Raw genomic sequence first — 23204 nt, 5'->3', positions numbered from 1 at the left:
GTCCCGCCTACAGTTTTCAAACAAACTGACCTCACATTTCAAACAGTCGAGGAGAACCACGACAATAAAGCGCGTTAAACATGAGAGAAAGCGTGTTTTAAATGACCCGCCACTATGGTTGAACGTGACGTTGATGGGCATCTTTAATTCAGTCAGAATGAGACCATTTATTATTCATTCCTTAAATCTGCTGGTCTCAACCCTGACAGGAGATGGAGCCTTCTACCTGAAGCACAGAAGTGTGACTAAACTGCAAAAATAGAGGAAACCCGTGAGGAAGAATACTTTTATTACTGCACCATATCTATGTAAAAGCATCAGGCGGACCTCTGGCTCTACCATTGTTGAATTTGAAGCGTGCCCCGCCCAGCAAAACAATCACTGGCCTTCTTCCTGTGGTATCTGATTCATGTTGCGTTGTTCCATTCAGAAGCAGAGTAACAAATGGGATCAGATCTGGGATCTGTTCCTGAGGTGTTATCTGAGTATCCGCCTGCTGCGGCAGTCTGGTCGGTTTCGTGTGGATTTGGTTGTCAGATGTCCTTCAGCTCTGGTTTGCGGGGACACTTCCTGCAGGGCCGTTACTGGGACTGGAAACGCAGAAAGAGTTTTGACTTTTGTGGATGTAAATGTGCCCCCGTACCAAGCAGCAGCAGGTTAAATCTGAGTGTAACTTGATACGCATTCTCCCCATTCAGATTTTTATTTATTTATTTTTTAGATCTCTGCTTATAGGTGTTTGGGTTGGGGATTAAACATGTTCTGAGTGGGTTAAACATTTTGTAATTTACCAAAACTGCTAATTAAAGCAGCATTTAAGGAAGATAGAAGCAGACTTTAACCGGTTTATTGGCAATCCAGATTCATCAGGATTAGACTGCCTGAAAACGATAAAGTTTAATAAATGTGACAAATATTTCAACGTATCCTTGGTGAACCCGAGCAAAAAGAACAGCGACCAGGATGTAGGAGCAGCCTGTGGAAGTCCAACCCAGGACAGCTGTCCTCATGATCGCTGGAGGATCTTTACTTTGTACCATAGCTCGATGTTTCAGAACGGACTGTATCTGTCGTCTCCTCAGTTTGATGTAAATCTAACAGGAACGGTGCAGCACGCAGTTCTGTGCGCCCTGCGGATTTTGCGCACATAACAGAGGCAAAAGATGGCAATCGCGCTTTTTTTTGTGTGTGTGACATTTTCCTCGTTTTGGACAGAAAGGAGGAGACCAAAGACCGTAATCGGTATCTTATCCTTTTGTGACGAGGGTTAATCCCACCGGCGCTACGTTTTATGGCCATGATGAGCCAAAGCGGTCTTGCAGTTTTCCTGGCAGCGCGCCTGTGAGTCGGCTCGTCTGTCCGCCCCAGACTAGGCGCATCAGCGATCCGTGAACACACTACAAATGGCTCCTGGGAGGAAAACAGTTTGAGGGGAGAGAAGAAAAAAAAAGCTCGCTGCTGAGAGCAGATCACCAGGAAGACTAAGAAGGCTGCGCGGTCTGACTTTTGGCACAACAAAACGCAGCGATGCAGCGGCGGCTCTGCGTCCTGGTGCTGCTGGTGCTGCTGGTGCCAGGCTGGGCGGCAGAGGCGGCCAGGGTTCGGGAGAAAGCCACCAGGACCCGGCCTTGTCTGGACCTGCCGGAGGAGATTTTGGAGCAGATGTTCGGACGGCTGTCGGTGGGCGTGATGAGCGCCTTCCACCATGCCCTGCAGCTGGAGCCCCGGGCCAAACTCAACCTCACCTGCCCGACCGCAGCACCGAGCCCGGCCGACAGCAAGACCCGCCTCCCGGTCAACCTGCGGAGCATCTCCCCCTGGGCTTACAGGTAGGGGTTGTTCTCACTTTAAATCAGTTAAAAACTATTTAAATAAGAGTTAACAACAAATATAAGTTGTTTCATCTCTTTAGCGCGATAAAAGTCGACTTAGGACACTTCATTAGGTCAAACATTCGGGTTAAATCCTCTTGCAATCTTAGTTTGTCCCAGCAAACCCATTTTAATTGAACAATTTCCAAGTCAACCTTATGACTAAAAACTAGGGCTGGACGATATAGAAAAAAGGATATTGATCAAATAGAAATCATATTGATTGATATAGATAATTATCAACAAATTCAAAACATTTATATTAAGTGCAGCCCTGGCCGTTTTATGTTGTTGCTTAGTAACCTATTTTTATATAAAGAACACACAACCACTGAAATCAAACGTAACCCTTTATTAAACCAACTTTTTACCAAAACTGCAAGTTTAAAAAAAACAAACAAAAAAAAAAAACAAAAAAAAGAATGCGTGCTCTCTGAACTCTTTGAAGGGGTTAGTTTTGTACACCACGTAGTTCCTGGGTCTGCGTTTGTGATTGGTTGGGAGGATGTAATGACTGTAACAATAATCTACGTGGCTGGAATGAAAACTGTTATTCTATAGAACTTTGTTATTGACCCATTTTTCTATCATCGATATAGGTCTATCAATCGATATATATTGTTATTGAATTATCGTCCAGCCCTACTACAAATAATCTGATTTGGGACAGTTAGTATGAAGCCTTGGAATCCACCAGACTGCACCGATGAATGTAAATCCCATCTTTAGTAAATTTCAGGTGATGCTGGACTCCTTTTGACATAGACAAACCTACAGAGATCCCAATCAACCCTGCTTTTTATTTGCTTAGTTTTTTATTTGAATGTTTTCACGTAATGATTTATTCATCCTTTTTGACATACCAGATGTCTTCTTTTTTTTTTTAAAACCCTTCTGTTTTGTTTTTCCTAGAAAACCCTGTGTATGAGTGGCACTATACGAGTAAACTTGCCTTGTCTTTTTATACGCATCCTGGTGGCACTGTGCCTATCTCAACTCTAACACAGGACAGCAAAGAGAAATTTAAGGGGCCAATTGAACAAACATTTATGTTTTCTGACATGATTCTGTGTCTGAATCCATGGAGAGAACATGCCAACTCCATGCATTGCTGCAAGAGTTGATGAAAGTTGATTTTTATAATAGAGCTTGTCTCAACATAAGGTAATCTTACTGTCAACAAACATTCAAAATGTTGTTTATGGTATAGTTAGAATGTCAGTTTAATAAATCTAAAACTAAAAACACTCAGTGTGTAGCGTAGACCTCAAATAGGCGGTGTTGGAGCTATTTATTGTTATTACTATGAATTGAGTTGGGATCTGTTCTTGAGTTGCTTTGTGCTTTGGAGTTCTGTAGGCTAATTATTTTAATATTTTTTGTTTTGTTTCTGTATACCAATGAGGAAGAACTGTGGGGCAATTTTTTTAAGAAATTGGACTGCTTTAGGATCAGCATGCACTCTGGTGGGCCTAGATTTTTTTTTTATTAGAATTTGATAACGTGGGGAATTCAAATTCCACATTTCAGACTGAAAAAGAGCATTACAGTTTCAGATTACTCAGTTAGCTTGGCAAAGAGGAAAAAAAACACACACACCACCAAACCCACTCTGTTGAATCTGTTTTTCAGGCTCTCGTACGACCCCAACAGATATCCCCGCTACATCCCTGAGGCCTACTGCCTGTGTAAGGGCTGCCTGAGCGGGCCGTACGGGAAGGAGAGCCAGCGGTACCGCAGCACCCCGGTCTACGCTCCATCCGTCATCCTGAGGAGAACCGGCCCCTGCGTGGGTGGACGCCACTCTTACTCTGAGATCTACGTCTCTGTGGCCGTGGGATGCACCTGTGTGCCAGTGATGGAGAAGGAACGAGAGGGCCAGAGCAGCAACAAGAGCCTAGAGGCAGGAAAGCCCAAAAGTAGACAGATGTTCTCTGCTGGGAAGAGAGCCTGAAGGAGGAAGGACTCGGGGAACGTCAGACCTTTGACATTACGGATACGGTGCTTCTTTTCCACCGCAAAATATAACACACCTTGGATTTTAACCTGAACTCTTGGATTTGAGAAATACAGCCTGGATTCTGAGTAAAGGGACTGAAAACATGCAATCGAAAAATATATATATCGTATAATGATTAGAGCTATGCCTGGGTCTTCTCTGTTTTAGCTCTTATAACCTGCTTTTGCTTAACGTAAGGGGGAAACACACCTCAGACATTTGAGACCACATCATCCTTCTACAAGATGTGTAACCCATCAGTGTAAGCTCCATCTGAACGGCCCGATCAATGCTGCCATCTAGTGGCGGAAAAAGTAGCCACAGCTCAGTTACTCCGCTTCATTTAACCTGATGAAAACACCAGCGCCCGTATTCACACATATTCCTAAAGCTAGCAGGAGCTCTTAGTTACTGAAGCCCGACGTTGACTTATTTTGTCCCTTTTCTGTTTTGAAATACCGATCATCTCGCAGATTCCTTCTAAGCAAAAAGGCATAAAGGGGCTAAATCTCCGTTTCCCCATCAAGCTTCATTCAAATGTCCATGAAACTCGATGATCGTGCCATAAAACTCTATCTCGTGATCTCGTAAGAACGAGAACCTTATCTCGTTTTAACGAGATTATTTATCACGTCAGGGAGTTAAACGCTCCCGTGCTCCTTGTATTCTTTTTATTTATTATTTTACTTCTTTTCTGTCTCGGATTTGCATAGTTAGTTCACATAATGTAAAAGTTATGGTACCTATTATGTATATTACATTTGCTTGAGAAAAAAAATAAATAAAGAAACGCTACGTACTTGGTGACTTCATTTTAGGAAAATCTTACAATTTCCGAAATTCTAAGATTTTTCTAAGAAAATTACCTGGGTAAGATAAAAGTTATTCACAAAACATCTCAGGCCTTCAGATCGCTCCTAAAGTGAAAAGAAAATGTTAGGAGTGGCGAGGAGGACTTTTAGTGAGCCAAAGAGTGTCTGAAGCAGAGAAGATGGTGGAAACAGAGAGAGCTGATTGGCTGATCCACCACCTACAGTGGAAGAAATGAGCACATAAACTTCTTTAACAATCACACAATTATTCATATGTAGATAAGACAAAACTTTATCATCTCCATAGAGGGAATTTAATTATACAGCGGCCCGACGGGTTAAAGGCAGCTCTACCCAACATCATTTTATTGAGGATAAGAAAAATGTTGGATAATCATGAATAAAAAGTGGAGAAATTTACAAAGAATATACAAAAGAGGCGAGAAAGTATCTTCTGCCTCGCATGATAGTCAGTATCCTAAATGGCCATCTAGAAGTTCGCTTGTGTGACGCCATCTCCTCGCTTTATATTGCTGTACGCAGCGCTTCTCTTTCCAGGCCGTAAACACACCAAGACGCGCAGAGAAAAAGGCGCATTGATCTGCGGCAATACGCTTCAAAGTACGCCTAGTTGCACCGGGACCTAGGGATCCATTTATCTTTCAACACTCATCCTTTCAGAGCTAACCGGTCTATGTGTAGCCGTTCGGTTGTTTTTATTTATTTTTTCTCTATTTAATGTCGGTCATTTTGCCATATAAAACCGCTCTATACACCCAGAGAATCACAAAAAATTGCTGGCAGGTGAGAGCAATATCAAATAGAAAAAGGTAGTAAATTGACTGGCGAGTAAACATAAAAATAAGCAAATCAAGAAGGTCCTGGAATTTGAACCCAGGACCTTCTTGCTGCAAGCAAACAGTGCCACCAACAGTGCTGCCCCAACACTGTGCAGTGGAAGGACAGTCAATGTTTTCCAAAAAGCTTTACAAATAAGTCTGAAGAGACCAGCAAGACACCATCTACAAGATACTCTTGTACTCTTGTTTTAAAAACCTTATCTGGGTAAACCATCTTCCGTTTCTTATCTTGTATCAATACTTAAAAACATTTACATACCTCAGTAGTCATATTATACCCCTGATGTGTCAAATAGTTTTTTTCTCTGTCTCAAACAAACATCCAGTGTAATCATCATGCTGGTTGTGTAAGTTTGTTAAATTCATTCAGTCGCAGAAGACCTTTTATAAGGATTTACAGACTAGGAAGTGCATTTAAGGAGAAAAACAATCTTTTTATTTAAACTGAACTTTCCATACCACCGGATTTACAGTGAAATAAACTCCTAACATATTAGATGCTGCTGCCTTTGGTGGTGACTACTGCAAACTATGTGTGATCTCTGTGAAAAACATCTCTAATAAAAAGCCACCAGAGCTCGAGTTTTGTAATGTAATTAGGGGATATTAAGCTGGAAGCAACGAGTTGTAATTAACATCTTTTAAGAAATCAAATTTGTTAAGAACACAAAAAAATTTTTACGTGCGCAAATTGCAGGTCTTTTTTTTTTTTAAGGTAGATCTGGTGAGACGGAACAGCAGAAAAAAGCCAAAGACAGCTTTTGATTTAAGGACTGGAAATTCTTTTTATGTTTTTCCTACAATAAGATAAAAAAAAAAATCAATAATGTCTTTGATTTAATTACAGTTACACAATATGACTCTGGTAACTGGTTCCATGACTAATGAAGGTGTCCACTTTCTCTGCTTCCCCGCTCTCCTGAACAGCCGTCCGTCTTTCAACCCTTCCCCCTGGAAACGAGAGGCTTGGTTCTCAGCCCGACGGCAGGCGGGAGGGATAGTTGACGAAGCAGCGGAATTCATTGGACAAGTTTCTGTTGTGTTTGGGCAAAAAGCTGCACATTTCCACATCCAGCAGTTCTTTGGCAACATTCTCCATGGTGGCCCCTGTAGACAGAACCAGAAGACATCTTAAGTTCATTTAAATTGTCACAGAGTGGTGAAGAGTTCGCCCTCCGAGCTCCTCCCCCCGACTCACCTGTGCACAGCAGCACTTTGCCTTTGCTCAGGTACTTGATGGTTTTGGCCACTTTGCTCAGACACTCCTGGGACAGGTAAGGCGGGTCGGCGAGGACGATGTCAAAGCTCTGCGGAGCCACGCTGGCGGGGAGCGACAGCGGCTCGTTGTAGTCGTAGAAGATGAAGTCGTCTCCATAGGCGGCGAAGCGGCGGTCGTACTCCAACACCACGGCCGACACCGCGTCGGACCCTTCCACCACGCCCTGCTTCAGCTTCTGGTACACACTGGGCGCGCTCAGGCACGCTATCCTGGGAGAAAAGGGAATAATGATGCTGCCGTAACTATTTCTTTACAACGTTTCTGCTACACGAGCATTTGGTACACAGGCCAAAAAGGTTCTACCATTTCTTCTCGTGTTTGCTGTTTGGTTGCCATCAGTGGGACTGTGACCACACTGCAAAAACGGAACTAAAAATAAGTACAATTTTCTTATAATGAGTGGATCTGTCCTTGATTTGAGCAGGTAAATAAGATTATCTGCCAATGGAATACGATTTTTGCACTTAAAATAGGAACAATTCATCTCCGTCTTCTTACTTCAAGTGCAGTATGACTAATTATCTTATTTTAGGGGTCAAAATACTCATTCTATTGGGAGATAATCTTATTTACCTGCTCAAATCTAGGACAAAAACACAAATTTTAAGAACATTTTACTTATTTTTAGGTCTGTTTTTGCAGTGCAGGTGCTTAAGGCAGTGGTGAAGATCATAGACTTAACCCATAGCACCAGACGACACATCATGGCCGAAGGAAGGAAATTACCGTCATCAAAGAGGGAGAGCAATGTCAGCTAAGAACCAGGACAACAACAGGCCTCATCCACAGCCTCCAGGTCTGACATCTAGACCCGATAGAGCCTACTGGTGGCCAAGGCCACAACGGGGGTACAACCCCTTAAACCAGTTATGCATCTTAAAGCTCCATGATAAACAGTTTCCAGTGAAAGAAGACTTTTCATAGAGAAGCATGTGTGTCTAAAATGTCACCATGATCCAACACAGACATGAAAGTACCATCAAACAATCAATTTTGAGCTTTATAGAGAGACATGATCTGATCCTTACACACACCCCCCTGGACAATTTTTAGTTCAGCTTTTCACCAACTGTTGAACATTGGATGCAAAAGACAAGGAATCATCAATTAAAAATCCTAAATATTTATCTCGTGTCACTTTTTCCATTTTCAAACCTTGTTGATCTATAGTTATGACTTTCAAATTTTGATTTAGAAAAACAGCACCACCATAGAATTATTATTTTTTGCTTTTAAAGCAAGATTAAGCTGATACAAATTTGTCTGTAAAACCTTAAAAGCTGACTGTAGTTGATTAAAAGCACTGCTAGGAGAGTGACCAGAACAATATAAAACACTGTCATCAGCATAACGACGAAACTTAAATTACACTCATATATAATAAAGTGAAGCGGACCCAGAACTGACCCCTGTGGAACCCCACTGACATTAGGATCAGGGGTAGAAGTTAATCCTCCTACTTTAACACATTGAGACCTGGTGGTTAAAGAGTCAACAAACCAACAAAGAGTTTGTTCAGACAAGCCGGTAGTTTATAGCCTCTGCATGAGGAACTCATGGTCAAATGAATTAAATGCTTTTGGATAAATGAATAAAAAGGGCTGGACAATGTTGCTATTATAAAGTCAATTCATTCGCTTTCTGTTTTGTAACGGTGCCATGCATTTTCCTGTAGCCAGACTGATAAACTATTGTTTATAGTTACTGACTAAAGTCTCCAAGGCCTTAGCTGGTGCAGACAATTTAGATGTGGCTCTGTAATTGTTTGCTGATGGAAAACATGAGCAAACTTCCAAATCAAGGGAAAATCCCCAGCATCTAAGCAGAGATTAAAAAGACAGCTAACTTTAAAAGCAGCAGATAAGGTCCTGCTGTTTTTTTGGAGGTCTATAAAAGTCTGATAGTACTGCTCATTTGAGGAAAATGAGCTTAAAATTACAATGCCAGTGACAACAGCCGCAGACTAACTGGACAGGAACGAGAAGGGCGTTCAGAAGAAGCGCCAAACACACCAAAACATTCAAGCATTTCACAGGCGAATGTGCAGACATGTGTGATATGACTTCTCTTTTATGATGACATAATCACCTAGGTGATTTGTTTCAGTGAGTTTTACTTCCTGTTTGGCTGAAATGAACACGAACCCTGAGCGCTGGTAAACGCAGATAATGCGCGGGCGCTGCGTGCCTTTACCTGCCTCCCTCTCCGGCTTCTCGTACGACCTCCTCTGCCAGCAGCGCCGCCGTCTCGTCGCTGTACCAGAACTGGCTCATCCGCTGGGGCACACATGACCAAACAAGCAGAGTAATCAGCGTCAGTGCAAAGCTGGAACCATGTCACCCCTTCATTATCATCATCATCATCATCATCAATCATCATCATCACTTTTCTGCCATCCCTTTGCATATTGCCAGGAACATCTTCCAACACCTTATAATGCCAGGACTTCCTGACATGGAAAAGCATTTCAGACATCTCCCACCTTTCGTGTGACATATACTTTGTACAATTTACACACAAAAATTATGTTTTATATGCAAAAAAATTACACTGCTCAAAAGGAACATGTTGAAAACACATCTGATCTTAATCGGAGAAGTAATCCAGCTGGTCGTCCATGCTGGTGTGGAACACTGGAGCATAGGGTCCACTGGGGGGCGTTGGCCCTCAGGCCCCCCCATCAGAAACATTAATGCCAGAGGCTGGAGGCCTGCTCCTCTCTTCACAAAGGAGAAGAGGAACCTGTGGGGCCCGGGTATCAGCTCATCCTACCAGTAATGACACTGGTAGGATGCTAGAAGGCAAAACCACTGAAAAGCTGGGAAAATATGAGGAGGGGGGGAAATGTTTGTGGTCTCCACCCAGAAAACCATTCCATGTGTTTATTTTTGATTATGATAAGCTTCAAAAATGGATCACATTTAACAAAAAAACAAACAAGGATTACCAGCTTTAATGATTACCGTAACAACATTTCCTCCTGTAAATAACTTTTCAGGCTTGAGCTTGAAAGCTGAAGATGGAGCGAGTCACGGTGAAAGGTTAAAGGTTAAGGTAAAGGTTAGGAAAGGCCAGAGTCCGGGACTGAACCGGTCAGAAATGCAACAAGAACGTTGCAGTTTCATTTTCTTAACCTTTCGCCCTCCAATGGTTTCAAAAATTCTCCCATTTTTGCTCCCCAAAAACCCGGCACTCTCACGGCGGCGTGCGCACTTTGAGAGCCGCTATCCGATGAGCGGACCCGAGTGCTCATGAGCATGAAAACTCACCCAGTCCTCCTCCACGGCCCCCACAGCGAACGGGTCCGGCGCCGCCCCGTCCTGATCGGGGCCGGTCCTGGTCTCGTTGTAGAACTCCTGCAGGGCAGCCAGGGTGTGAGCGGACAGAGCAGGGACGTCGTCGCTGTCGCTGTCGCTCATGGCTGGCCGGGCAGAGGAGGAGGGCAGCGATCAGCTGGACGTGGGGTACGGACGGGGAGAGGGGTTCCTGCACCTGAAACATGGTTCATAAGTCCTGAATGTGTAACTTCAGAGGTTAGAGGCACGGAAACAGGCGGAAGTTTAAGTGGAGGACAGAGAAACGAGCTCAGAGTTAGGCTTCCTCCCCCCCACCTGTGGGGAAGGCCACTTTTAAGTGAACACGCTGCTTTTCAGTGATTATTAATTCAATTCTAGGAGTCATTTTTAAATGACCACATCGTTACAGAACCAATTCTCATGTTTAAAGTGTTTCGGAGGAGCTCGCTGAAGTTTTCTGCTGATTTTTCTCCCTCCTTGACAACGTTTGTCTGGTTCCAGCTCATCCCACGGAGGATCTCCTGAAACACACGTCACCCAAGCACAGACGTGGCGGGAAGTTCCAGGAAGCCAGAAGGACACCTCAACCAGAGAGTGTCTCCTCATCAGGCGGGCGACTAACATCCCTCGGGCCGGCCACGCAGACGACGGCCGAGACGCCTTCAGAAGAAAAAAGAAAAAAAAAAACAGTTCGACTGCTGCCCTGCCAGCTGGCTGTGGACCTGAGACCTGCAAGGCCAGAGCTGATGTGTCCATGGACGCCAGGAGGGATTGATTCTACTGATCCGGTCGTTCCTCCCAGGAAAGAAGAAAAAGACGCTTTCATACGAGGTTTCACAAAAATCTGATAAAATGTTACTTTGAATTCACGTCAGATTGGTAGTTAGATCATTTGATTAATTCGTTACTTAAATGGTGGTAAAATCGGATGACTCTTGAACAGATCTGGCAAAGAGGAGCTCGTGTTTACAGGCAGAACGCACAATATATCGGTAATAACATCCCTCTTATTGGCCCGTGTTAGTCGTTTTTGAACATGTCGTATTGGTCCAATAAGTAAACCCGGGCCAATATCAAAAACCAATATTTTTTTGTGTATGTGGTAATTTTTTCACAGGTCAAAAAATATATATAGTATTGGTAAATATCAACCATTTCCCATAACAGTAATAATAATATCGGGTATTGATAAATTGACACAATTTCATATCGGTGCATCTCTAACACATGGGTACAGATTATTATTTCTTCCATGTTCAAACTTTCGTTGTAAATTACAGAGTTCAGTGGCTCATATTTGCAGGCAAGTTTAAGCAGCAGACACTTATAAACGGGAAGTGATTCAGATTCTATCAGCAGAACGTTCTCTTTCACAGATACGCTTCAAAAGGGAACACTTTGCATTTAATGCTGCATGCTGACACCAGGAGCATTCATCAAAGCACACCGCTTGTTAAATCACTGCTCTGGCTCCCTGGTTGTCAGAGAATAGATCTTCAAATGTCGCGACTGATATATGAAGAAATAAAAAGCCTTTCTGAGTGGCTTGTTAGTTATAACCCATGCATGTCTCTGAGGTCAGTAAACCTGCCTGCACAGTGTTTCCAGGACCAGAACTAAACAAGATGGAGGCAGCATTCAGTTTCTATTGCTCCTGAGCTCTGGAAACATCTTCATGAAAAACACAAAAATAAAATGTGCAGAAACTGTTGCTTCCTTTAAACCAGGCCTGAAAACATGACAGTTTACAGCACATTTTAAACAGAGTCACTAATGAACAGTTAGCCCAATCACTGGTGAGTTATTAAAGTATGAGATTAACAACCGAATCTGCATTTTAGCTCTTTTTTCATGCAGAGCTTTTAAAAAGGTAAGAAGCTTTATTCTGCAGTTTCTTTCTTTGGGTTGCCTTTTGTATGAATGGTGCTGCACACACAGAAATATGGCTAGCCTTTCAAAATAAAACTTGAGTCTTAGGTTGTTCCTGGATTGTGTTCAACGCTCCTTATAGATCTTAACAAGTGATGACTAAAGGAAAAGTGCACCGGGCCTTAAAAATAGTAAACTAGTTCATTCAAACGCCTCCATCATGGCTCCAAACAACAACAACGCTAGTTTGATCATTACTTAGAAGGAACAAGCTATGAAAACGGAGTTTGAGCGTCAGAAATAACGCGAGAGTTTCCGTCAATGAGCCGCTGGGCTGCAGGGTTCTTCACTCCTAAGGAGAGCGAAACATCGCCGCTTATCACTACATGCTGCTCAGATAAACATACCTGGCTCCAAACGCCTCACTCCTACTGCCGCCGCTTTGACATGTGAGCGGTCGCCGAAAGATGACGTAGCTCAAAAGACTACGGCTACCATGGAGGGTCAGACCAGCACATTTATGAGCTAAGCCACTAAATGCTTCAAAGACTCGTGGCTTTTCATATCTTGATGATTTTTTTAATACATTTTGATAAGATGTTTACTGTTATCTTTAATATTGTGTCTGCTGCGGTTGTAAAGCACTTTGAAAAGTCTGAAACTTTGTTCTGTACACGACTTTTAACGGAGTTATTTTGTATAACATGCTATTTTGTTGTTTTTTCAAAGGAGAAAGTTCAACATAATCTAAGTTCCCACATAAATGAAATAAATCCAGGTTATTTATATGGAATCTCTCTCTCTGAACTATAAATATCCATCTATCTATATATATATGCTGTTTCCTGCAGCACTTCAAAATAAGAGCATTAACTTGCATTGTGTTCCTTATATGTAGCTGCACTTGGCAAAAACAGAACTAAAAATATGTAAAATTTTCTTGAAATTAGTGTATTTGTCCTTGATTTGAGCAGGTAAATAAGTCTATTTGCCAATGGAATAAGATTTTTTCCACTTAAAATTGGAACAATTCATCTCCATGATCTTATTTCAAGTGGAGGATGTCTAATTATCTTATTTTAGGGGTAAAAATACTCATTCCATTGGCAGATAATCTTATTTACCTGCTCAAATCAAGGACAAATAGACTAACTTTAAGAACATTTTACTTGTTTTTAGATCCGTTTTTGCAGTGCAGGACAGCGGTAACAGATACCATCACCTAAATGTTCACATATGGAGAAACGACAATTTCAGAACTTCAGACAAACTACAGGAAAGCTTGTCACAGTGAAATTAGATTTGATTTTAAAACAACCAACACTTGTAATTAGATTTTTTTTTCTGAGCAAGAGGTTTGTTAAGTAGACGAGACGGAGTTTAACCACCTCTTTCACCACAAAGGTAGATAAAAATACAAAAAATACATCAAAGACCAGAGGATTTTATACAATAACTTTATGTACACTTTTACACTTCATTAACAAAACAGCCATCTACAATAACTGGGATAGTGCTCTGAAGCGGATTCTGTCTCCAACACGATGTTTCCACAGGTGGCTCTGGCTCCTTTTTATTTGGTAAGTTATTGCTTTCCTTCCCTTCCAACAGTCTATAATCCAGTGTTTTGTCTGAGGAGTCGTGCTGTGGATGCGCTGCTGTAGAAAAAGGAACCTGCTGCGCCTCGCAGACCACACCTCCGTCTGTGTAAGGCGCAGAGGAGCTGATAGGTCAACTATACTCCAAATAGAAAAAAAAAAATCAAACTATCAAACCGCTAAGGTCAACGTGGCAAAAGTTGCTCCCTCTTTCGCCGAACTCGCACGACCTGCCGTCTCTACTGGCATATAAAAACATTTCAGTCATCTGTGATCTTTAAATGAACATCTCCAGGTTGAGAACATCATACACTTATAGGTTTACTGTATATATGTACACAGCCTCTTTATTTTGGTTTTCTGAGGTCACCGACAAGCAAACGCTCCCTTGTGCTGTGTGGTTGAACAAACCTCAAAGACAGCCCGGGCTGGCCACGCGTCTGTTGTCCTGGCAACGACTGGTTTTGTTCATGCATTTCAGAGTGGAAGTGCTGTACTCTGGGCACACGGTAGGCACAGTCTATATAGGTGGACTTGATGCATGACATGATCCATTCATACACACGTCGCACAATCAAGAAAACAAAGGCACTCTGGGAAGAACCGGGGGGGAGGGGGGTGAACTAAGAACGTTACATCACATCCAGAATCTAATTAATGGCATCGGGTCTCAGCCTTAGTGTGTGTTTACATTCCAGCAGACTCCAGCCCCTGCACTGCCGCTCATCATCGTGACGGCCGGCGCGCCGTACCTCTGACAGGGAAGGAGCCTCTCACCGAGTCCATCTGCTCTGCTGTCCCACCTCGCCGTCAGCAACTCTTGAGGTGCCGTGGGTGTAATTGTACCGGAGGGGGGGGGGGGTTAAAACATAAATCATTAAAAAGAGATCCCAGGTGAAAAGAAGGTAAACATTCAGCTGAAAAGGACCCTGGGAGGCGGCGGGATCCTGCCGTGCTTCCAGCCGACTCCACTCAGCGTAGTTCCCAGGTACGATGCAGAGGGTGGGAGGGAGGGGCACGGAGGGCGTCTTTGATTGGTTGCTTTCCAGGACGACAGGGTTATCCAGGCCTGCGTCGGTTCTTAGTGGTTACTTTACGCAGAGGAGGCCGCCGACGTTGGCCACGAACTCCTCCAGGCTCTTCAGGAAGGCCACCTTCTGCTTCCGGTCCATGGTGGGCGGCGTGCTGCTGGCCGTCAGCTTGTTGAAGGCGTCGGCCAGCCGCTGGTAGATTATGGCGTCTCTCTGAGAGGACAGCAGAGTCTCCACCAGCTCCGAGTACTCCGCCTGAAAGAGGAGGGTCAGGAGGAATTCACCGCCAAGCCAAAACCTTTCTCACAATGTTTTTGAATAAAAAAAATTTTTTTTTTTTTTTTAAATGGCTAGAATATGACGCATTACCAGAATCAGCTTTATTAGAAAAAAATTGACTTTATAAGCCTTAAGAAGCTAAACGGAACAAAATGCAGTCGTGTGGGTTCAGACTAGACAAACTTTTAAAGGTCTGCATGATGACTGCATGTGACATTTTCTCACCTGATGCAGGCACACCAGTGTGTAGAGCGCCTCCCCTGCTGCCACCGTCATCTCCGTGTTGTGCTTCTGTAGCACCAGCATGTCAAACACCAGCTGCACACACCGGTCAGACACCAACATTATTACGCTTTGCACAAACAGCCTCTTCACCCCAAGAGAAAATCTTTTTTTTTTTTTTTTTTTTAGTTTTTAATCAAAATTGATTGTTTATTGGAGAAGTGTAACAATTGGAGAATAGGGGGTTTTCACTGACGTCACTGGCCAACTTCCGGTCCGCCATATTGGGTGGCACACTTCCTTATCTCTAGTTGTCTTACATGTATTATCGTATCGCGAATGGATAAGTACGCCAGCACGCTAGAGCGACCAGATAAGGACGTATACCTGAGGAAATGTTCCGTGATCGACCATATGGACCCGTATGCACATAGTGCATTACCTGGTGTTCGGTGAAAACCCTCTGCACACTCTTGAGGAAATGAGAGCTTACAAGGGTCTAGAGGCTCACAACCAGTTCACATCTGGTTATGTACATCAAGGAAATCGCCATCATACGTGGACGGGTGAGTTTTAATAAGATGGTAAAAATGTAAACAATCTGACGCAAATGTGTTGCAAATGTGTTGCACCGCCCGCCGGCGGCGGGCGGTGCGCGAAGGCGCTTGGCTGCAAGGCCGATCGACGCCGCTCGCGGCTTTAATTATTTAAGCAGAACAATGACCAGTGCAAAATTAAGTTGTATTTACCGTATTGGCGCCGGTAGGAGCTGCAGATCATAAAGCCAGCAAACAGTGGGAACACAGCAACTCGTTCAAAGGTAAGCTGCGTTCAGACGGGCTCTGGCCCATGCTAGTTTAGTAGCTGCTAACCGCCAGTGCTAACAACCACTCGCGCATGTAATGTACTTTTAACTTGCTGCTATGTGTTTCAAACGTTTAGAACACACTCTCATTGACATCGGGATACTGTGGAAAGTTATGTTCGGTCTTACAGCCGCGATCCAAGCGAGCCGACGATCTCTTTATCTCTGTAACTCGTTCAAAGGTAAGCTGCGCTCAGCCGGGTTAGCACATGCTAACCGTTAGCGCTAACAACCACTCGCGCATGTAATGTACTTTTAACTAGCTGCTATGTGTTTCAAACGTTCAGAACACACTCTCATTGACATCGTGATACTGTGGAAAGTTATGTTCGGTCGACTTACAGCCGCGATCCAAGTGAGCCGACGACTCTTTGTTATCGCTAACAGTTGTTCTCCGTGGTTGCGCCTCCAGGCAGGAAAGCGGTGGAAAATTAATCTGTTTCTATGTTTTTCCCATGGCGATCATGTGTTGCGCTGTTACAGCCCACAATACAGCAACGGTTTACCATGGTTGAAATCAAGTTAAGGTGAAATTAATCAAATTAAAACACGGCTGAGAGAGGGAGTACAGTATGCAGTAGTAATAGGCAGTAGAGGCGGCGGAGGCAGTCAACATGACAGCCGCGGAAAGTAATAAGTCATGACGCCCAAGCCCTATTATTAATATATTCTTCTTACATGTTTTAAATACTTAACAGTTAATTACCTGTGACAAAGTGAGCACCGCAGACTCTGGCGTATTCCAGCTTAACACCGTCCAAATCGGACCTGGATATCCGTGTCAGCCATAGGTGACGGCGTTGTTCAGACAGCTGTTTTTTTTTTTTCACACTGATTCACTATTACGGCTGGTAGGCGATAGAAAGAGCGTTGATCTCCACCTCCACGGGCCGTGCAACCAACCATTAAACACGTTTTCCCCATTGTTCACTTCCAATACTGCCTAAGGCGTCATACAATGCAGGTCAACGGTGCGAAACGACTGCCACCCAATATGGCGGACGCGCTGAGTAGTCACGTGAGCGTGACGTCAGCTGAAAACCCTCTATTGGAGAAGCTAAATTTAGCGGTAGCTTTCGGGTCCTTGCTGGTCGCAACTCAGTCAAAAAGCACCAAAGTTGAAAGCAGGACAAAGCAAAAGTCAAACGTTAGAGGAATTCGGACAGTCGAGAGGAATTTGAGTCAATAAAAGCTTCATTCTGCCACAACAAACCGAATTATGTGACCGATACAGGATTTTCATCTGCAAAAAAACTCCTACCTTTAGTTTGGTCAACAGCATTTCTCCTTATTTAACAAACTGCTTGGAACAGGGAACCCGCAATGCTACTTTTACTTTTTTACCTCATGCAAACATGCAAAGGTCTGCATTTTCAGTAACGTGTAGCGGCGCTTTCTGCTTGGGACCGTCTCCACCAAAGCTGTACGATCAGTCCCGCTAACGGATGAAAACCCGGACCGACCGGTTTTCTAGCATCCCCTCTGACACGGCAGCCCATTGGGTCTCATACCTTGAGGAAGTGGCGGGTGGCGATGAAGAGGGGCGAGTCCTTCTCCTGGTTTTTGGCGCACTGTTCAGCCAGAGGAGACAGAGCCTCCAAACACAGCTGACTGACCTCTGAGCTCATGCTGAAGACGCAGGTTAAGGAGCTTCGACCTCTTTCACGGTCGCACATCCCTGCTCTTAACACAGATCCATTCCTGCACTACGCTGAAAAACAGGAGCACGCTGCATTTATTGCTTTCTGCTGTAAAAACATTCACGGCTAGAACACATCTTAAGTCCAAGACAGCTTTAGAGGATACGAGGTCATTCCCAGCTCCAGTGAAAACATGAGGCTCTTAAAAAGGTCTTCGGGCAGCTGTGGGATCTTCTCTGGAAAGATCTCACAGATGAAGGTGATCAGCTTGTAGTACTGGTTACACAGAGAAGGAAACTGCAAGAGAGGAGGAAACATGGTCAGCCCAAGTCCTCCAACGTGACTGATGCACATTTAGCAGCTCTGATGCACAACGCCATGCAGTCTCACCTTCAGGAGGTCCTGAGACATGAGTGGAAGAACGATATTGACTCCGTAGAGGACGACGTCCGCTGCAGAGACGGTCCGACTCGACGCCGGCGTCCCCTGCTCTTGGCTTCGAAACACTTCGTCTTGGAGCACAGAGGGGGTGATGGGGAGAATCAGCGTCCGGTAAAGGAGGAGTGATCCTCGGCACCGAGGCTTAAAGGAAGCAAACGGCCAGAGGACTCACCATTATCGCTGAAGTCTATGAACTCTTTGGACAGCAGGTTGGTGAGCAGCTCCATGATGAGCAGCAGGTCCTGGTACTGGTCCTCCTCGGCCGTGGCGTCGTTTCGCTTCCTGCTCTGGTTGTTTTTGGAGTAGACCTGCAGCAGCGTCAGGCAGGCTTCGTACAGCTTCATGGACTTGGTCTGAGGACGCAGAGCAGTAGGATCATTCGTTATATATATATATATAAAGTATAAGCTAGAACCTAAGCTAACGCGTAGAAAGATCCGCTCAGCCGCTGCAGGTCTCACCTCTCCCAGGTAGCAGATCTGCTTGTGGGCCACTTCCACAAAAACCTCTATGATGAGGTTGATGGTTTCAGGCGTGTTGCTGTAGACCTGGAAGATAAAGAGACTTTTGGTTTTAACCCAGGAGAACCCACAGCAGCTCGTCCTCCTAAAAAGGTAAATGGAGAACACCAAGTGGGCCTCAGAGATCCCTCCTCTGAGAACAAACACAAAGATGCCACCTCCTGGTGTCACCATAGTGTAAAGTGACATATTTGTTACACCGGGTGCTTTAATTACATTTATTCAGAATTCAGGCATAAATCATCTGCTATTCCTACGTCACACATAGATGCGCTGGACTGAACCGGCTCAGAGGTAAAGGAAGGTGCAACCATCTATTGTTGGGGCGTTTCTACGTCTGTACTTTGTGCTTCAGTCTAAAGAAACTAAAGAAGTTTAAGTTGTAAACTTTTCTGGCGGTTTACACGGAGAAGATTGAAGCTGTCGCCCACAAACCCCGTGAGAACGCTCCGCACTGCAAAAACAGATCTTAAAATAAGTAAAATGTTCTTAAAGTTAGTGTATTTGTCCTTGATTTGAGCAGGTAAATAAGATTATTTGCCAATGGAATGAGTATTTTGACCCCTAATATAAGATAATTAGACATTCTGCACTTGAAATAAGACGATGGAGATGAGTTGTTCCTATTTTAAGGTCAAAAATCTTGTTCCATTGGCAAACCATCTTATGTACCTGCTCAAATCAAGGACAAATACACATATTTTAAAAACATTTTACTTATTTTAAGTTCTGTTTTTGCGGTGCGTAAGCTTTGATTGGTCAGATGGGCGCTGGGCAGGAGGAGCAAAGCCAAGGCTGCGTTCTGAGCCAGAAAACACAGAAACTAATAATATCATTAGTGTGTTTCTGGCCATTATTCCAGTTAAAATTATCTGAGCAATTTTCTGAATGATTTTTGAACGGATGTCTTTAAAGTTGGCTTCGTGAAAATTATGCTTCCTTTGTTTTCTGGTCGAGTTCGGAGCGCGCTCACAGCATAAACAACCGGCTCTAGAGTTGTTCCTCCTCCTCCTCCTCCTAACGGTACGGCTGTACTGGTCAGCACCCCGGTGCGCCCGCCGTGTTCACATCTGCACAGACGAGCCGCACCACGGGGGACAGACCAGACGTTGTTTTAAACCCCCTGAGTTTGTGGGATAAAAGAAGAACAGAATTCAGACGGCAGCGGGTTAGAAAAAAAAAAAAAAAAACAAAGATCTGCTCCCCCACCACTGTCCGTCTGCGCCTTCCCACTCTACTAATCTGTCCTTCCTCTGAATCAAATATAACTTATTTATGGAATAGTCGATCCAATCAGCTGGACTGGAAAGATATTTCAGGATCCTTTTCAATCTATGTGATCTGATAAAAATCAAACCGAGCCATAAAACAACCAAACAGGAACCCTTGTTCTCCGCAGACGCCTGAACCGAACGGACCACGCAGCCTTGGTCCTCTCTCACCTCCATGAGGCCGATGCAGCTGGACAGGAAGTCCATGAGGAAGGAGAAGAGCGACGCCACGTTGTCTATCTGCGTTGCCTCTGCGATGCCGCACAGCGCCTCCAGTGTGGCGACTATTTCCTGCTTGACAGCCTCTTCCTGGCTGATCTGAGCAAAGTTCTCCTGGTTGATGAGGTTGAGGAATCGCTGCTGCAGAGGATGGAGCACCTGGACACACACACACAGACTTTATGTTGGAATGCTGCAGCATTTCACATCCAGAGCTTTTCACACAGCTCAACAAGCAATGTTTCCAAAACCTATTTGCATAAAAAACTATAAATTATTGGGTTTTTTCTTCTAGCTGAGAATATAGAAGACAGGATGATCTCATTTTGTCCAAATAAAAGCATGCTTGCATATGAGGACCAATCAACTGTAAACATTGCTGTTTAACTGCATTAGAGCTCCAATAGATGCATCAAACATCTTTCCTTGCTTTCAGTGCACTAGTGTTTACCACGAATCTGCCACAAACTATATTGGCAGAAAGCATGACTTCACTCACGATGCTGGCCCAGCGTTTGCAGCTGAGACAAGCTTTACTCTACAGGAAGGTTTAGGAGTGTGTTTATGAGATGTTTGTTCTTCATTTGAGTACATCTGAGCGGCCAGACGCTGACGCTGGCCCTCGCTCTTTGCTGAAATTCATCCAAAAGCTGTTCTGGCAGGTGGAGGTCAGGACCCCAGAGCAGATGTTAAGTTGTTTCACACAAAACCTAAAACTGTTCCACAAAGGTGGGAGTATTATCGTGTCAAAAAGGTCTTAGTATGCGGGTTTAAAATGCAGGTTTAAAACAGCGGAGCTAAAGAGCCGAGCCTGTGTGAAGCCCAGACCGGGCCATCAGGTTACCAGACCAAGAGGCAGGATTCGTCCCTCTGGAGAAGATGTCTCCACAGCTCTGGAGTTCAGTGGCTGTGGGCGTTGCACCTCCCCCCTTCATGAAGCCCACCAAGCGCTGCTCCTGGGCTCATCTGAAGCCCACCTGAAGTTTGGAGGAGCACTTTGTGCTTCAGCATGCTTTGATCCTGCATGACCTGCCACTCTGTGGTTGGCTTGCTGCTCTTCCCATCCTCTGTCACTTTGTCAAAAATGTCCGCTCTACTAAATATTCCATCGTCGACTCAGCTGAGCCATTATTACAAGAAGCTGTGAGCACACTGCAAAAACGGAACTAAAAATAAGTCAGATTGTCTTGAACTTAATGTATTTGTCTTGATTTGAGCAGGTAAATAAGATTATCTGTCAATGGAAGGAGTATTTTGACCCCTAAAATAAAATTAGATATACTGCACTTGTAATATGATGATGGAGATGAGTTGTTCCTATTTTAAGTGCAGAAATCTTATTCCACTGGCAAATTAGCTTATTTGCATGCTCAAATCAAGGACAAATACACTTATTTTAAGAAAATTCAACTAATTTTTAGTTTCGTTTTTGCAGTGCATGACTAGGAGCTGGACGTTTTTGCACCCAAAGTCATTAAAACATCTGAATTTACCGACTCAGAGAGATGAAGGAATACTTTTGGCGATATAGTTCACTTCTGGCCAATCATAATTGATGCAGGAGCAAATAGCACAGACTGGAAGAAAGAGGAAACGAAGGCAGATAAATCAATAGATGGATGGATGAGGGGAGGAAACATTTAGAGCAGTTATGTCCAGTCAGTCCTGAGGGGCCGGTGTCCTGCATGTCTTACATGTTGCCCTGACTCAACACGCCTTAGTCTGACTAAAGGTTGACATGCAGGCCGCTGCAGAGCTGGGGACATGCTAACGAATCAGCTGCACTGGAGCGAGGACATCTGAAAGCTGCAGGAGTGCTGGAGCTGGACACCTGTGATTTACAGAACGGGAAACACAAATATCTTCTTCTTTCTCCAAACCTTTTCCAGCTGTTAGCGTCATTTTATTCCAGCCTGAGTAGGAACCCTGCTATGCAGACATGGGCACACGTGAGTAAGCTGAAAGAACGGGATTGGCCATTTGTCGTCTAAATAGACTCTTCTGGACATGAAGCATTAAAAGCGGCGCAGAGGCTGATTAGCTGTCAGGCTGCTCCTCGGAGCTCAGGCAACAGCTGCAGGAACCAGCAGCAGCTGACTCATTTGGATAATTGCTCTGGAGTCAGGGTGGCTTTACGGCTGCGCTTAAAGCCGACGGCGTATTAGGACGCAGATCTCCGGGATCAGAGCGAAAATCGTGCTGCACACGCCAAAGAAACCCTCAATGGAGGAACGTCCTCGCCCGCATCCACCGAGTCTTCCCACCACAGCCGGCTGTGGACCTCCAACCTCTGAAATATCTAAAAAACAGATAACTGAAGGGGTGTAACGTGTGCAACATGCTTTTAATGTTGCGTACAGATATAAAAATCTAAAACATCTTCCCTTTAGTCTTAAAATAATATAAAAGATTTAAGAAACACTGTTTTTAACTCCAAGTTAAGTATGTCGTGTTTATAACTTTGGAAGAAATGAACAAAAATAAGTTCATAAACATGAATTAAGCTTGAAAAATAATCTGGAAACTTAAATAATATGAAACCTGACTGCACAATGTTTTAACGCCGTAGCAGGAGTCGGTCACCTCAGCCCAGTACTGCTGCTTGGTGTCGGCGTCCATGTTGGCGAAGCCTCCCAGGACCAGAGCTTTCATCAGGGACCTCTGCACGGAGCTGGAGAGCAGGTGGAGGGGCGGGCTGCGGCTGGCGAACTGCTTCGCCAGGTTCCACCAGCCCTCGCACTGCACCACCATGTTGGCCCTGATTGGTCAGAGAGGCAGAGCACAGCGTCATGCCTCGGCATTAAGACGCATGTCTCCCGTTCATAACAGCTGCTACGTGCATAAAGCAGCTCCTTGGGTTCGGCCAAAGACAGAGGAAGGTCTCACCTCTCCCTCTTCTCCACCAGCGTCACCAGCAGCTCCACCGTGTCGTTGGCCAGCTCCGTCTCCGAGCTCCACACCGACAGATTGTTAATGACCTTCTCCAGCAGGTATCCCACAATCCACTGGGCTCCCTCGGTGTCTGCCCCGAACGCTGTGCTCAGAGGAATGCTGATCTGAGGAGAAGGAGAAAGACGAGGTTTAACGGGGGAGGAGGAGAAAAGGTGCCGGCACCATGGGCTCAGTCAGAG

General features: G+C 44.4%; 3 protein-coding genes across 3 annotated transcripts in view; 1 reads left to right on the top strand and 2 right to left on the bottom strand.

The window, feature by feature from the left end:
* The first annotated feature begins 66 nt into the window (after positions 1-66).
* il17d (interleukin 17d) lies at positions 67-4658 on the top strand. The gene is made up of 2 exons (XM_012880069.3): positions 67-1829; positions 3504-4658. The coding sequence occupies exons 1-2, from the start codon at positions 1528-1530 to the stop codon at positions 3823-3825; spliced, it is 624 nt and encodes a 207-aa protein (XP_012735523.2). The 5' UTR covers positions 67-1527; the 3' UTR covers positions 3826-4658.
* A 1702-nt stretch (positions 4659-6360) lies between these two features.
* Positions 6361-12477, bottom strand: eef1akmt1 (EEF1A lysine methyltransferase 1). Its single transcript, XM_036138944.1, has 5 exons — positions 12398-12477; positions 10091-10316; positions 9015-9097; positions 6741-7030; positions 6361-6649 (listed from the first exon to the last, which is right to left on the bottom strand). Exons 2-5 carry the CDS (start codon positions 10238-10240, stop codon positions 6516-6518), a joined length of 657 nt encoding a protein of 218 aa, XP_035994837.1. The 5' UTR covers positions 10241-10316; positions 12398-12477; the 3' UTR covers positions 6361-6515.
* Positions 12478-13426: 949 nt separating this feature from the next.
* The window catches only part of xpo4 (exportin 4), a 67220-nt gene continuing 57442 nt past the window's right edge, over positions 13427-23204 (bottom strand). The window contains exons 15-24 of the mRNA XM_012880072.3: positions 22960-23129; positions 22657-22831; positions 20026-20232; positions 18524-18610; positions 18235-18415; positions 18012-18133; positions 17788-17918; positions 17493-17610; positions 15120-15212; positions 13427-14870 (exon numbers count right to left, since the gene is read on the bottom strand). Of these exons, the coding sequence (XP_012735526.1) occupies positions 14673-14870; positions 15120-15212; positions 17493-17610; positions 17788-17918; positions 18012-18133; positions 18235-18415; positions 18524-18610; positions 20026-20232; positions 22657-22831; positions 22960-23129 (1482 nt within the window). The 3' untranslated portion in view covers positions 13427-14672. The remainder of the gene's footprint in view (positions 14871-15119; positions 15213-17492; positions 17611-17787; positions 17919-18011; positions 18134-18234; positions 18416-18523; positions 18611-20025; positions 20233-22656; positions 22832-22959; positions 23130-23204) is intronic.

The sequence above is a fragment of the Fundulus heteroclitus genome, chromosome 7 (genome assembly GCF_011125445.2).
Source record: "Fundulus heteroclitus isolate FHET01 chromosome 7, MU-UCD_Fhet_4.1, whole genome shotgun sequence".
Taxonomy (NCBI): domain Eukaryota; kingdom Metazoa; phylum Chordata; class Actinopteri; order Cyprinodontiformes; family Fundulidae; genus Fundulus; species Fundulus heteroclitus.
Note: the sequence above shows the minus strand (reverse complement) of the source record. Positions and strands in the feature narration are given on the sequence as shown.